The 13034-nt window shown below is 31.6% G+C and overlaps 1 protein-coding gene across 1 annotated transcript; it reads right to left on the bottom strand.

The window, feature by feature from the left end:
- Positions 1 to 64: 64 nt before the first annotated feature.
- Positions 65 to 1507, bottom strand: LOC115724737 (gamma-glutamyl peptidase 3). Its single transcript, XM_030654072.2, has 3 exons — positions 874 to 1507; positions 432 to 788; positions 65 to 348 (listed from the first exon to the last, which is right to left on the bottom strand). Exons 1-3 carry the CDS (start codon positions 1213 to 1215, stop codon positions 250 to 252), a joined length of 798 nt encoding a protein of 265 aa, XP_030509932.2. The 5' UTR covers positions 1216 to 1507; the 3' UTR covers positions 65 to 249.
- Positions 1508 to 13034: the final 11527 nt, after the last annotated feature.

Raw genomic sequence — 13034 nt, 5'->3', positions numbered from 1 at the left:
ACAATGTAGAACTGAATTTTTTTAAAATGCTTCTTAATATTCTCCAATTTGCTATATATGTATACATAAGGAATAAATGTTTTAGATTTTCTTGTATGGCATTAGCCTTGAGGAATCAACAGAAGTTAAAGTGTTTGTCTGTTTGTTACCATCTCTTTCTCAATGCTGACCATATTATGTTTGTCAAGTTAGAGAATTAATGATGAAAAATAACCAATAAAAGTAAGCAGAGAGAAAATGAGGTGAATTTTATGTTCCTTTGAGGAAATTTCTGCAGATCTTTTCCCAGCACTTCCTATCTGGCTCACCTATTTGCAACTTAAACTTTGCATCTTCAGCCAAACCTCTCTGAAATCATACATTGAAAGTCCCAAGAATTAGTTAACAAAACTATCAATAGTAAAAGTAATTGCAACCCTTTTTTTCTTTACCTCAATGGAGTGATTGTTGAGAAGGCGATCAATGATGTTATTGAGAATGTCTTTGGTGTATTCAGGGTGACCTTGAATACCAAGAATATGGTCTTCAATGGTGAACATCTCCACCCCAGTTTTGTCTGAATATGCTATAACATTTGCACCCAAAGGAACCTCCCAAACCTCATCTTGGTGGCATTCTACAATGGAAAGAGAAGCTGGGATATCATCCAATTCCAATTCCATTTCCAATTCTTTTACATATCTACTTATTAATGGCACCAAATCTTTTGTTATCTTCACCTTCCTTATCCCCAAATCCCACCCACTATCAGCTTTCCCTACTTTCCCTCCCAGTGCCCTGCATATCACCTGAAAATGAAATTTTTTTATATATATTTTCTACTATGGAGTTAAATGAAATGTGTTATGTATATTTACTATATTAATTATATACCTGATGACCAAAGCAAATACCAAGGACTTTCTTGCCCATGGAATCCAAAGTGTGCAAGAGAGAGCAAAGTTTGATAATCCAAGGCTGATTGCCATAAGCATCATAGGGACTACCACTAACCACAAAGCCATCATATTTAGCCAACTCTTCCAATTCAGGAAATTCTCCTTCAACAACCCTAAACAAGTCCCATCTCTCTCCTTCTTCTCCAAAAGCTGCCATGAACACATTCAAGTAACCTCCATACATGTTTTTCACGTACTCTGAGTCCTTTGTTGCTAGAAGAAGACCAAATCTTTTCTCATGATTAATATCATCTCTTTGTTCATCAACTTTCTTCATCTCTTAATCTATTATTGTTTATATTTCCAATGCAACCAAAATGCCCAGAAGAAATATATAATAATAACTAAAATAGGTGCTTAATTAGCAGCCTTGATTAACTTTCTCAAATCAAAGTCTTTTGTCTAATGGTAGAATTTGAAGTGTGAAATGATTAATCAAACAATGGTCTATATATATACATGAAGATGAAGATGAAGATGAAGATGATGATGATGAAAGAGTAAGTTTTTATGTAGAGGGTTTGGATGGAAACTTCTATGTCAATGGATATAACTGAGTCCAGCTTGGAATTTGGAAAGAATAATTAACCTTATAAAATATAAATTTCTAAAACGTGTGTCCATCAAGAAGGAATAATACACACGGTTTAATTAAGGTTTTCTTTTATTAAAAAATATATGAACAAGAAGAAGAAGAAGACACGGTTTAATTTTTATTTTTTATTTTGTTCGTAGGGTCTACTTTTCTGTTTGAGGTCAAAAGGAATTACAATAGGCTCGTACCCATAATAGTACTGTGCCATGAAAATGAACTTTCAAACTCTATTGTTTCACATGTAAAGTTTTTCACCATAAGATAAATGAAATTGGAACATTTAATTTTTCTTGTTTGCTGGGTAATTTTGGAAAATCTAATCAAATAACATGTTTTCTCTTCACCTCTATTCTTAGATACTGTTAATTATTATGTTGTCATGTTAGTTAGTTAGTTTGTTGCTGATCAAATCACTTGAGGCTAGCTCAAGTGGTTAGGAGAGTGCGTGTGTGTTGGAGGTCCTGGGTTCGAGTCTCAAGTTATACATGATTGTAATATATAAACGCTTAAATAAAAAAAAAAAATAGTTGATTGCTGATCCTGTATTCAGCTCACTAATATCATTAGTTCAATAATAAAGATCATTCAATTCTACTTTCACTAATATCTATCACCATTAGATTGATCAAACAATTTTTAATATTAGATGTCAAAATACATCAAATAATAGAATGTATTTTTCTTTTCTTTTTAATTTAAAACAAAATAAGTTAAACTCCATTGCTCAAAAATATAATGTTGGGGAATTTTTAAAAATATTTTTTTTTATGTTCTATTTAAAATTTTATGACCTAAAGTTTTTGTTTATATAAATATGTTTGTGAAGTTTTGGATTACAAAAATATATTTTTTTAACAAAAAGTAAAAAATAACTAAAGAGAGAAATTAACTTTGCGGCAATTATAAATTAACTATAAAACAATCAAACAACATCTACAAAAACAAGCTCACGAGTCATGACAACTATAAATACATTAATAAAAAAAAACAATTTATTGTTTTTATTAAAAATGTATTTTTATAAATCATAAAATTCAAGGCGTAAATATAATTTTTTTTTTGTGTTAACATATTTTTATTTTTTTTGTATACATACATTAATACAAAAAAAGAAAAGAAAAAGAAAAAGATAATTTACTATTTTTATTGAAAATGTACTTTTGTATATAATAAAATTCAAGGCGTAGATATATATTTTCTTTTGTGTTAATTTATTTTTGTAATTTTTTTTTTTTTCAAATTTTTCATCTGTAAATTTTGTAATATACTTTATAATCAAATTCATAACATTAAACCTCCCCAAAATGTAATTTGTTATAGCTATTTCATCCTATGATGAAAAATTTGGGTAATAATAGGGTGAAAAGGAAATAAGTTTTAATTTTAATTTTGCAAAAAAAAAAAAAAAAGAAATTGTAAAATAACCATTTCTTTACTAATTCATTAAAATTAAATACTAATAAATTCTACTTTTTAAGTTTGTATTTTTACACTACCATAAGGTGATTCAAATTTGTATTTTTCTTCCTCTTAGATTAAATTCCTATATTTCTTTTTTATATCATTTAAATGTTATATATTTTTTTACATAAAAAATATTATATATTTTAAAGTTCTGTTATTCATTTTTTTTTAAAGATTAATGATGTATATTGTAGTTATTTAAAATATCTAATAAAAGGCATGGTTCAAATAATTTATTTATAAGATAAAGAAGCATGTATGCAATAGACTGTTTGAAACTTAATTTCACTGCGTTAGGCAATAGTGGTGTCCAACACCTTTTAGAGGTAACACCTTACAATTAGTTTAGCGATATATTCTAAAAATTATTTTCTTAAATTATATGGAACTTGCTACTTAATTATACCAATAACAATATAACACCTCAAAAGAAACTAGTTACTAATAGTGTATTTTAGCAATTCTCATAAAAAAAATATTATTAGAAAAATATATAAATAAAGAATAAAATGGAATACTTTTTTTGACTTTTTATAATTAATTCAGTACCTTAATATATACACAAACAATTAATGAAATTATTCGTTTTAACAGCCATATATATAAAAAAATATATTTTTTTATATTATATTTTGATATTTTTTTTGAAAGAATATTATAATTTGATTAGTTAGAGAAACTTTATATCAAATTTCTAAAAATGTCAACCATATTAAATTAAAAAAAAAATCATATACTTAAATTTATAGAATGACATTCAAAAATAAAAAATAAAATTATAGGCATGAGAATATAAACTAGCCATATGTCATGTGTGTTATGCATGTGTCCAGTAATAAACATATAATTAACATCAAATTAATTAATAGATCTCTAGCTATCATTTAAAGGATTATTATAGAAATTAAAACACCTAATATTTCATTAAATTATTAATTATGTTATATTATTATGTAATGAATTGTTATCTAATTTATTTATTAATGAAATTTTTTATTTTTCTCAAAGTAATAATAATAATTTCATTAAATAAACACAAAAACTTTTATGCATCAACATAAAAAAAGTATCGTGAAATTTTAAGGTGCACCTCCTAAAATGAGTGTGCCAATGCACATTTTTTGTGTTTTCGGTATTCAGATTGTTTTAAGCTTAGTTTTTTTTCTTCTTTTTTTTGTTTATATAATAGTATATAAAAAATTTAAAATAATTTAATATGGCGAAAAGATTCAAACAATTTTATTGTATACGTGATTTTCTTTTTTATTTTTTATGCATATAACATAAGTTGTTTCAATCATATATTTTGTATTTTAAATTATTCTAAATTTTTTAAAACTTTTGTGAATATCTTAAACAAGTACGATATGTAAACTTTGAGGAGTACACTCTAAAAACACTTTGTAAAAAAAAAAACACAATACTATGAATGAATCATAACTCCAAACAACGAGCAATATAATGTGGTGACGTACATTATGAAGATAAGTATCTAGTTTTTATTTGTTTTTTAAGAAAGTTATATGTGTATTTACAATTTATTTTATTTTATATGTAACATCTTTTACGAAATTTTTGTAGTATACCCCTTTCAAAGAGTGTATACCATTAATAAGATTTATGTTACTTTAGTCACCTGTATTGAGAAACAATATAAAATTTTCTCTCAAATTTAATACTAATGAGAGAAGGAAAAAAGAGCCCCTTGCATGTGACCTGGGAGTATTTAATTGATCTAAATGCTTCATTAATTGGAAAAAAATACATTTGATAGATATAATTAAACCATTGATTATAGGTATATGGACTTGTCTAATTTTGTCTCTACAACTTTGTTGGAAAAGTTTGTTGGCATGTCAAATCAATTTTATTGAGAAGTGTACCAATTAGTGGGTGTGCCCATGTGTTAGGGCTGTACATCGCTCGGTTTGGGCAGTTTATCCTATATATTTTCTAACCCAATCTAAAGTTCGGATTGCAAAAATTTAAGTGCAACCCGCCAAATTAAAAAAAAAAAAAATGTAAACCGACTAACGGTTTGGTCGGGTTAACCCGTCCAAACCGGCCAAGCTTTTTTTTTTTTTTTTTTAGTTTCAAAGTCAACAAAAATTAAAAAGATAAATTAAAATTATCAAATTCCACCAAAGCACAATACAATATATATGACTTTGAAACTAACAATTAAGTATATAATTTTATATTATTACATATTTAATCATTTATGTTATACATAATAAAAACTAAAAAGTAAAAAAAAAAAAAAAGGTCAAAATCGGGTTGGCCGGGTTATTCGGTTTAATTGGGCGGGTTGGACCTATTTTCAACCCGCCCAATTAATAGATTTGGCGGGTTGTAATTTTTTCGGGTTATTTCGGTTTTCAATTTTTATCGATTTTTTCGGTTCGGTTTGGGCGGGTTATTCGGTTTGGGCGGTTTACAATTTTTTTTGTACAACCCTAATATGTGTCACTATTTGATAAAAATGAGGATAACATATAGTTCCAAAATGTTTATTCGGCCTTTGATCAATGAAGATTTCAAATATAGTTTCCTTATTCTGTGGAGGTATAATTGTAGTAGCGATGACTCTTGAAATGGTAGATAGCTGGACAGAGCCTAGAAGATATTAGGGTTTGAAGAGAATTGCACCAAGCTCGAAGACATTGATATTATTGTCAAGTACCTAAGCCTAGCCAATATTAGTTATTGGAGATAATTGCAACAAGCCCGGAGACATTAGTCTTATTCTCAAGTGCCTACAGCTACGCGACATTAAGACTTCATGCGAAAAACGAGTTAATCAGAAAAACTATATCACTACTACAAAAATGAGTTTTCTCGACGTTTTTAAACAGTCGTTTAAAGTATTCCCGTTGATTCCTATAACCGTCGCCTATACGACCGTCGTAAAGCGAGCAGAATAGGCGACGGTCAAATCCGTCGCTAATGTGGGTTTCTCGACGGTTTAAAACCGTCGGGAATGTGAAAAAAAAAAAGAAAAAAATACAGATTTTTCTGTCATTAATGGCAGAAAAATCTTTATTTTCTTCTATTTTTTTCCTGCATTAGTTTTATAATTTTACCTAAATTAAAATAAAACAACTAATTAATTTTGTTACAATAACAACTAATTTTAAAACACATTAAATTTATGCAATAACAAAATAAATATATAATAAATAAAAACGTATATAAATAAATAAATGAACTTATACTGAGCTCAGAGAGAGAGAAAGAGAGAGAGGGAGACGAATGTGAGGTGGTAGTGATCCGACGTATGAGACGAAGATGAGGGGGACACTGACGGGAGGTGGTGGTGGTGGTCCGATGTATCGAGGGAGAGTAGAGGGAGATCGACGGGAGGAGGGGTGGGTGGAGATCGATGGATGAGAGAGACGAGAAGAAAGGGAGATCGAGAGAGGGAGGAAGACGGCGAGAGAGGAGGGCGATGGTGCGGAGGCGTGGGTGGGGTTTCGGAGAGTTAAGATTTTTCGTTTTAGGGTGTGAGAAATAAAGAAGAAATAGGTGAGAAGAAATAGGTGGACGTGTGGAAAATAGAAAAAACAAAGTAGGTGCACACGTGGGAAATGTGGCGAGAAGTAGGTGACAATTTTTTAATGGACCGTTATAACCGTCGCCTATAAGGGTCCATTAAAAATCACATTTTATTATAAAATGTCACCTATTTTGTTTACTACGATTTTAAACTGTCGGGAATACTAAATTTTTCTTGACGATTTTAAATAGTTACTTAATTTTTTTAGCGACGGTCCCCGAAAAAAATCGTTTTTAGGACCGTCGCGAATTCTGATATTTGTAGTAGCGTATCTTGATCAGGAGAGGCTGCCTTAATGGTGTGAAGTATCTCAGCTAAAAGAACATCTCTTGGTTGGAAGTGACTTTCTCGATGTTGAAGCATTTCGATCAGTAGGCCATGTCTTTACAAGGAGAGGTTTTCTCGATGTGGAAGCATCTTGACTGAAGACCATGTGTTGATAGTGGGAGAGGCTTCCTCAAGTGCCTAAGCCTTTGAAACTTTAGGATTTGGAGAATTCAACCAAGCTCGGAGAGGCTTCCTTATCGACATGAAACATCTCTGTGATAGTTAGTAGTCCCGTTATCCGTAAGGCAAAATACTGGGTAAGTTGTGTAATCCTACATTACTTGGGGATCGAAGGTCAAGTGTGATGATTCTAGGACTGTGTAGGTATGAGACTACACAGTTGAAGAGAGCTTAAAATGGATTAATGGATACTAGCTAATCAATAGAATACATATTTTTTTTTTGTGGCCTATCACTTGAGAACTCAAAAGTTAAGGGTGCTTGACTTGGATTAATCTTGGGATGGTTGAGCTCCTGGGAAGTTTTCTTAAGAAGCGTGCTAGTGCTAGTGAGGAAAAATCACGCCAAAAGCACTCGTGTTGGGTTTTAAGGCCAGTCGTCATTCCATGAAGCATTAAGAGTGATGTACCCGTGTATAAGAGCCATTGATTCAGTGGATGGATACCCAATTGAGCCTTGAAACGAGGGCATTAAAAATGGTATCAAAGTCTTGACCCAACTGGAAGTGTGGTTGATAAGGACGCCAAACCCTATAAGGGGGTCATTGCGACAATCAGTAGTCTCGTGATCTGTAAGGGGAAATAAACTTTGAGTAATCTTGGGATGGGAAGTTTTCCCAGGTAGCGTGTGAGTGAGGAAAAAGCACATTGGAAACACTCGTGTTGGATTGTAGGACCAATCGTCATTTAGGGAGGTATCCTTCTGAGGATATGCTATAGAAACTCCAAATGACATTCTTAATGTCATTCCATCTAAGTTAGTTCTAAAAACACCTCTAGAACATTAGAATGGTAAACAACCAAGTTTAACATTTTAGAATCTAGGGTGCACGACACATGTCCTTAGAAAAAAGGAATCGAAACTTGAGTCTCGAACAAAGACTTATATTTTTGTTGGCTATCCTAAAGAGACTAAGGGAGAAATATTTTATAGTCATCAAGATAAGAAAGTTTTTATTTCAACGATGCTACTTTTCTCGAGAAGGAATATATCTAAAACTTCAAACCCTACAGTAAGATAGTATTAGAAGAGATGACATCATAATTGACTCCTAAAAATGTTCCATCTACATTTACTTAGGTAGATGAAGATCCCACTTCTTTTGTTGAACCATAAACAAAAAGGAATATATCATTGTTTCTCCAGATCAGAATGTCACAGTACCTCGTCGTAGTGGGAGGGTTTCAAGGAACTCAGTCTGTTATGATCTAGACAGTGAAATCAACCAAGTGGTTGGTGATACTAGTGATGAAAACCCACTGACCTTTAAATAATTATGGTTAGAAGGAATGAACTAAGAAATGGACGATAAAGTCTAAGAAGTTGTAGTGGCACCAAGTGACTTTAGAGCTATTAGGTGCAAATGGATCTACAAAAAGAAGAGAGGAGAAGATGGAAAAGTCAAAACCTACAAGGCTAGACTAGTTCTAAAGGGTTATACCCAAAGAGAAGGTGTGGACTACGAAAAAACTTTTAGTCTAATTGCCATGCTCAAATCCATATACATACTCCTATCCATAGTAATTGCTCTCAATTACGAGATCTGGAAATGGACGTTAAGACAGACTTCCTCAATGAAATGCTTGACGAGACCATTTATATGGAACAACCAGAAGTGTTCAAGCTGAAGGACAAGAAGAGAAAGTTTACAAACTGAATAGGTTCATTTATGTACTTAAAGAAGCTTCTTTTGGGGTATAAATAGACTAGTAAGTGACTTGAGTCCTTTAAGGGATATACCTTAGAGACAGCAAGTGACATTCCATGTTGTTCTATCTAAGTCAGATCCCAAGACAATCTCAAAACGATGCAATGGTCTTATACTTAGTGTACACTATTACTAGATTTAGGGATGCCCTGTGAACTTAAGAAAAGTTATAACTGCTAACTAAAGTTTGCATGTTTAATAGCTATTTTGAAGTGATTAAGGGTGGACCACTCTATGGTCATTAAGACAAGAAAGTGTTTGTGTCAACAAATACTAATTCTCTAAAAACATGACTAAATCTAAAAATAAAGTAGCAAAGTATAGGAGATACTATTTGATTCAAACCCATAGTGTTCCATCATCTTATACTATATAAGATGGTCCCACTGCCTTATTTGTTTTGACACAACTGAAGAGGATGATACCATTGATGCTTCTAAATAGAAAGTCATGGTACTTCATCGTAGTGGGAGGGTTTCAAGGAACTTGTTGACGCGATTTTTTGTTAACTTAATTTAAGAAGATTATTAATTGAAGAATAAATTCAAGAAAAGAAGAGACAAAAATAATAAATAAATACCATATATTTTTACGTGGTTTTGTAGTTAAAATCTACATACTCCACGAGTCCATATTATTTTTGAGTTTTGGTTGTGTTTACAATTCGGTAAAGTTTCTGTAAATCAGAATTGCCTCTCCCTTTTCTCTTTGAGTGAACTCCTATTTATAGGAATAGGATGGTGGTTACTCAATCTTATCTTAGTAAAAAGTTATAATTGATGAGTGGTTACTACTCACGTTTCACATATAACTAGATATTTAGATAAATATAAAGTAGTATTTAACGTGGTATTTGACCTGGTCACATCATATTAATTAAGAGTAAATGCACTACTGCTGTGTAATACGGGATAATACTGCCCGTTTGGTACGCAGCACTGGATTGGATTAGATAGGCTAATTTGTCCAATCCAGTGTTTGGGCATGTTAGAAGTCTGGATAACTAATCCAGTTAACCTCTTCTGTCTGGGATTATTTATCCCATCCAGCAGGGTGGGATAAATAATCCCATGCAGGTGAGATTTTTTTTTTATCGTTTTTTTAATTTAAATTTTATTAATGTATTTTAAATTTAATTAGAATTTAAAGGAAATAATTATCACACATTTATTTATACATTTTTTTTTATCAAAAACTTATTCATTAAAATTAGTGAAAATGTATAATTTTGAATTATTATACATAAGTTTTTAAAATTTAGAATATTATTAATTAAATAATAGTTACTTAAATTGATTCTAAGAAAAAAAAATATGACAATAAAATTATATATTATTTTTAAATTACTAAAAAATTTATATAAATATTTTAAAATATTAATATTTATATTAAATTAGTGTTTAAGATAAACAATTTTATATTATTCAAGTATTTTTGTTTTACTATTTTAATTATTTATTAAATAAAAAATATGACAAAATATTTGATTATATATTTATGATATATTCTTAATTATATATGATATATTATTTTTTTTTGCTACGAATTATTTATTTATATTTATTTATTATTATATATTTTAATTTTAATTTATTATTATATGTTTTTATTTAATTTAAGTTTTTTTTTTTCTAAAAGGAAATAAATAAAATAGTCCAGTCCATTCTTAAACTAAACACGGGATTACTTTCACACTACTAGAAAAAGCACCTTTCTCTTCGGTTTTTATGTCAGTTTCTCTTCGGTTTTTATATATAATAATTAGCGAAGTCATTTGAGGCGATGACATATGTTACGAAAATACCGAAGACATAAGTGGGACCTATGTCTTCGGTTATTAGGTAATAAGCGAAGACATAGGTGGAGCCTAATACCACTTTTGCAAGGGGGGAAGACCCTACGTCTTCGGTTATTACAAAAAAGCCGAAGATAAATATGACCTATCTCTTCGGTTATTATGTAATAACCGAAGACATAGGGTCACTTACAACTTCGGTTAATACAAAATAACCGAAGACGTAAGGTTGCTCATTTTTTATTTATTTATTTGTATTTATTTTTTAAATTTGAATATAGAGTACTTTTTTTTAAAATAATTATAAATTCATTGTAACGTTTAATTTGAAATAAAAAATCAATTTAATTATATAACACAATTAAGATTTAATTATTTGTCATTAGTCTCTACTTATGCAAACAATTATTACAACTTCTCTCTTGAGAGAGAGCAATAGGGTGGTTTAGGAGTTGGGCGATGGGGGTTTCAGGGTTTGGGTGACGCTGATGGGGGTTTCCACACAGGGATGAGAGAGAAAACGAAAGGGAACTGATGATAATAATAATAATAATAATAATAACAATAATAATATCTTACATTTTGGAAATCATGCGGCAGGAGCTAGAAGGATTGGAGCAAAGGAAGACCGAAGCTACACGGGGTTGGGACTGGGTTCTTAGGACCCTATGGAATGCCGGAGATTGCAGGGTCCAATGGTCTGTCAGTGGTTGTTGCAAGAAGAACAGGACCGTAGAGAGAAGCCGATGATGGAGAAAAGGAGATGGTCCTTGAGTACGAGAGAGGAATGGCGGTGTTTGGGCTTTGGGGATGTTGAGGAACGGCGGTTTCTTAATACGAGGGTTTGAGCTAGGAAGACAAAAGGGTCAGTTTCAGCATATATATTAAGTAATACCTTTAATTTCGGTTATTCCCTTATAACCGAAGACATAGGTCTTCAATTATTTTCGCGTTACGCCATCCTCCATTTTATCTTCGCTTTTTTGAAAAAACTGAAGATAAAGTTAAATTTTAGTTGAGTGGGAACCAAAAATTGATGAAAAATGATTGTATCAATATCTATCTTCGGTTTTTATTTTTTTTCTATATGAAAACCGAAGATATATAATATATTTGTAGTAGTGTCAGCATAATCCAATCTTGTCCAGTCCAGTCCAATCCTTTTCAGTCCAATCCAGTCCAATCCTGCGTACCAAGCGGGCCATATGTGTATGCAAATATATATATGGTTGCAAATTGTAGCTATATTAAGAGATGGTCACACCTGTTTTAGAAAATAAGCAACACCATTGTTGCCCTAATGAAATAATGGTCAATGGTATAGGATAGGTGTTAGGACTTAGGCTCACTTCACTTTCTCTGAAACTAAACTTAGATGTGGTCAAAATTGATAGTTGACACACCTACACATCACTAATATGTGAATAAGGATAAAATTTAAATTTAAATAAAGTAAAAGTTTCCAAAAAGAATAATAATAATAATGGACCCACTTTCCCATACAACGTGGTCTCATCAATACCAAATAATCTTCTTCGATCTTCCTTTATTTTTTATTGTCAATTAGTCAGAAAAATAGGGCTGCTCTTTCATTTCTAAATAATTTCTAACCCAGGTTGGTGCCCCAAACTCTTTAATATATGTAGTTTATATATGGTACAAGTATGTAATATTGCATTAAATAAATCTAAATACATAAACTATTTTAATGTGGAATAAAACAAATTGTTAAATATTGTATATTTCTAGTTATCAATTTTGATGATAATTTCAATTTACAAAATAAAATGAACAAAAATTAGTATAATTATGTATTTAGGATTTGATAATCAAATTAAAATATGTAAATTGGGTAACTGAAATAATGGCTCTTATACACGAGTATGTCACTCTGGCTGCATCATGGGCTGATGACTGACCCTACAGACCAACACGAGTGTTTCCAGCGTGCTTTGTCCTCACTCGCACGCTTCCTGAGAAAACTTCCCAGGAGGTCACCCATCCTTGAAATTGCTCCAGGCCAAGCACGCTTAACTGTGGAGTTCTTTCGAGATGGGCTACCGAAAAACAAGATGCACCTTGTTGATATAGGTAGTACCAATCAATCCATTTAAGCTCTCTTTAACTGTGTAGTCCCATACCTACACAGTCTCAGAATCATCCCACTTGACCTTCCCCAGGCGGTGTGGGATTGCACAGCTTACCCAGTGTTTCCCCTTACGGATCACGGGACTACTGACTGTCACAATCACCCCCCCTTACGGGGTCCGACGTCCTCGTCGACCACACTTCCGGCTGGGTCAAGGCTCTGATACCATTTGTAACATCCCCGCTTCAAGCCTCCATTGGGTCCTTACACCCACGGAAATAATGGCTCTTATACACGAGTATGTCACTCTGGCTGCATCATGGGCTGATGACTGACCCTACAGACCAACACGAGTGTTTCCAGCGTGCTTTGTCCTCACTCG

Source organism: Cannabis sativa, chromosome 6 (assembly GCF_029168945.1).
Source record: "Cannabis sativa cultivar Pink pepper isolate KNU-18-1 chromosome 6, ASM2916894v1, whole genome shotgun sequence".
Lineage (NCBI taxonomy): Eukaryota > Viridiplantae > Streptophyta > Magnoliopsida > Rosales > Cannabaceae > Cannabis > Cannabis sativa.
The sequence above is the reverse complement of the archived record's forward strand: the minus strand, read 5'-3'. Positions and strand labels throughout refer to the sequence as shown.

What these genes read in the sequence shown, in the direction of transcription:
- LOC115724737 (XM_030654072.2), bottom strand. Translation starts at nt 1,215, where the DNA reads ATGAAGAAAGTTGATGAACAAAGAGATGATATTAATCATGAGAAAAGA. An exon ending in GTATTTGCTTTGGTCATCAG is followed by an intron (nt 789 to 873) that starts GTATATAATTAA and finishes TTTCATTTTCAG; the next exon opens with GTGATATGCAGGGCACTGGG. An exon ending in TCAACAATCACTCCATTGAG is followed by an intron (nt 349 to 431) that starts GTAAAGAAAAAA and finishes GTATGATTTCAG; the next exon opens with AGAGGTTTGGCTGAAGATGC.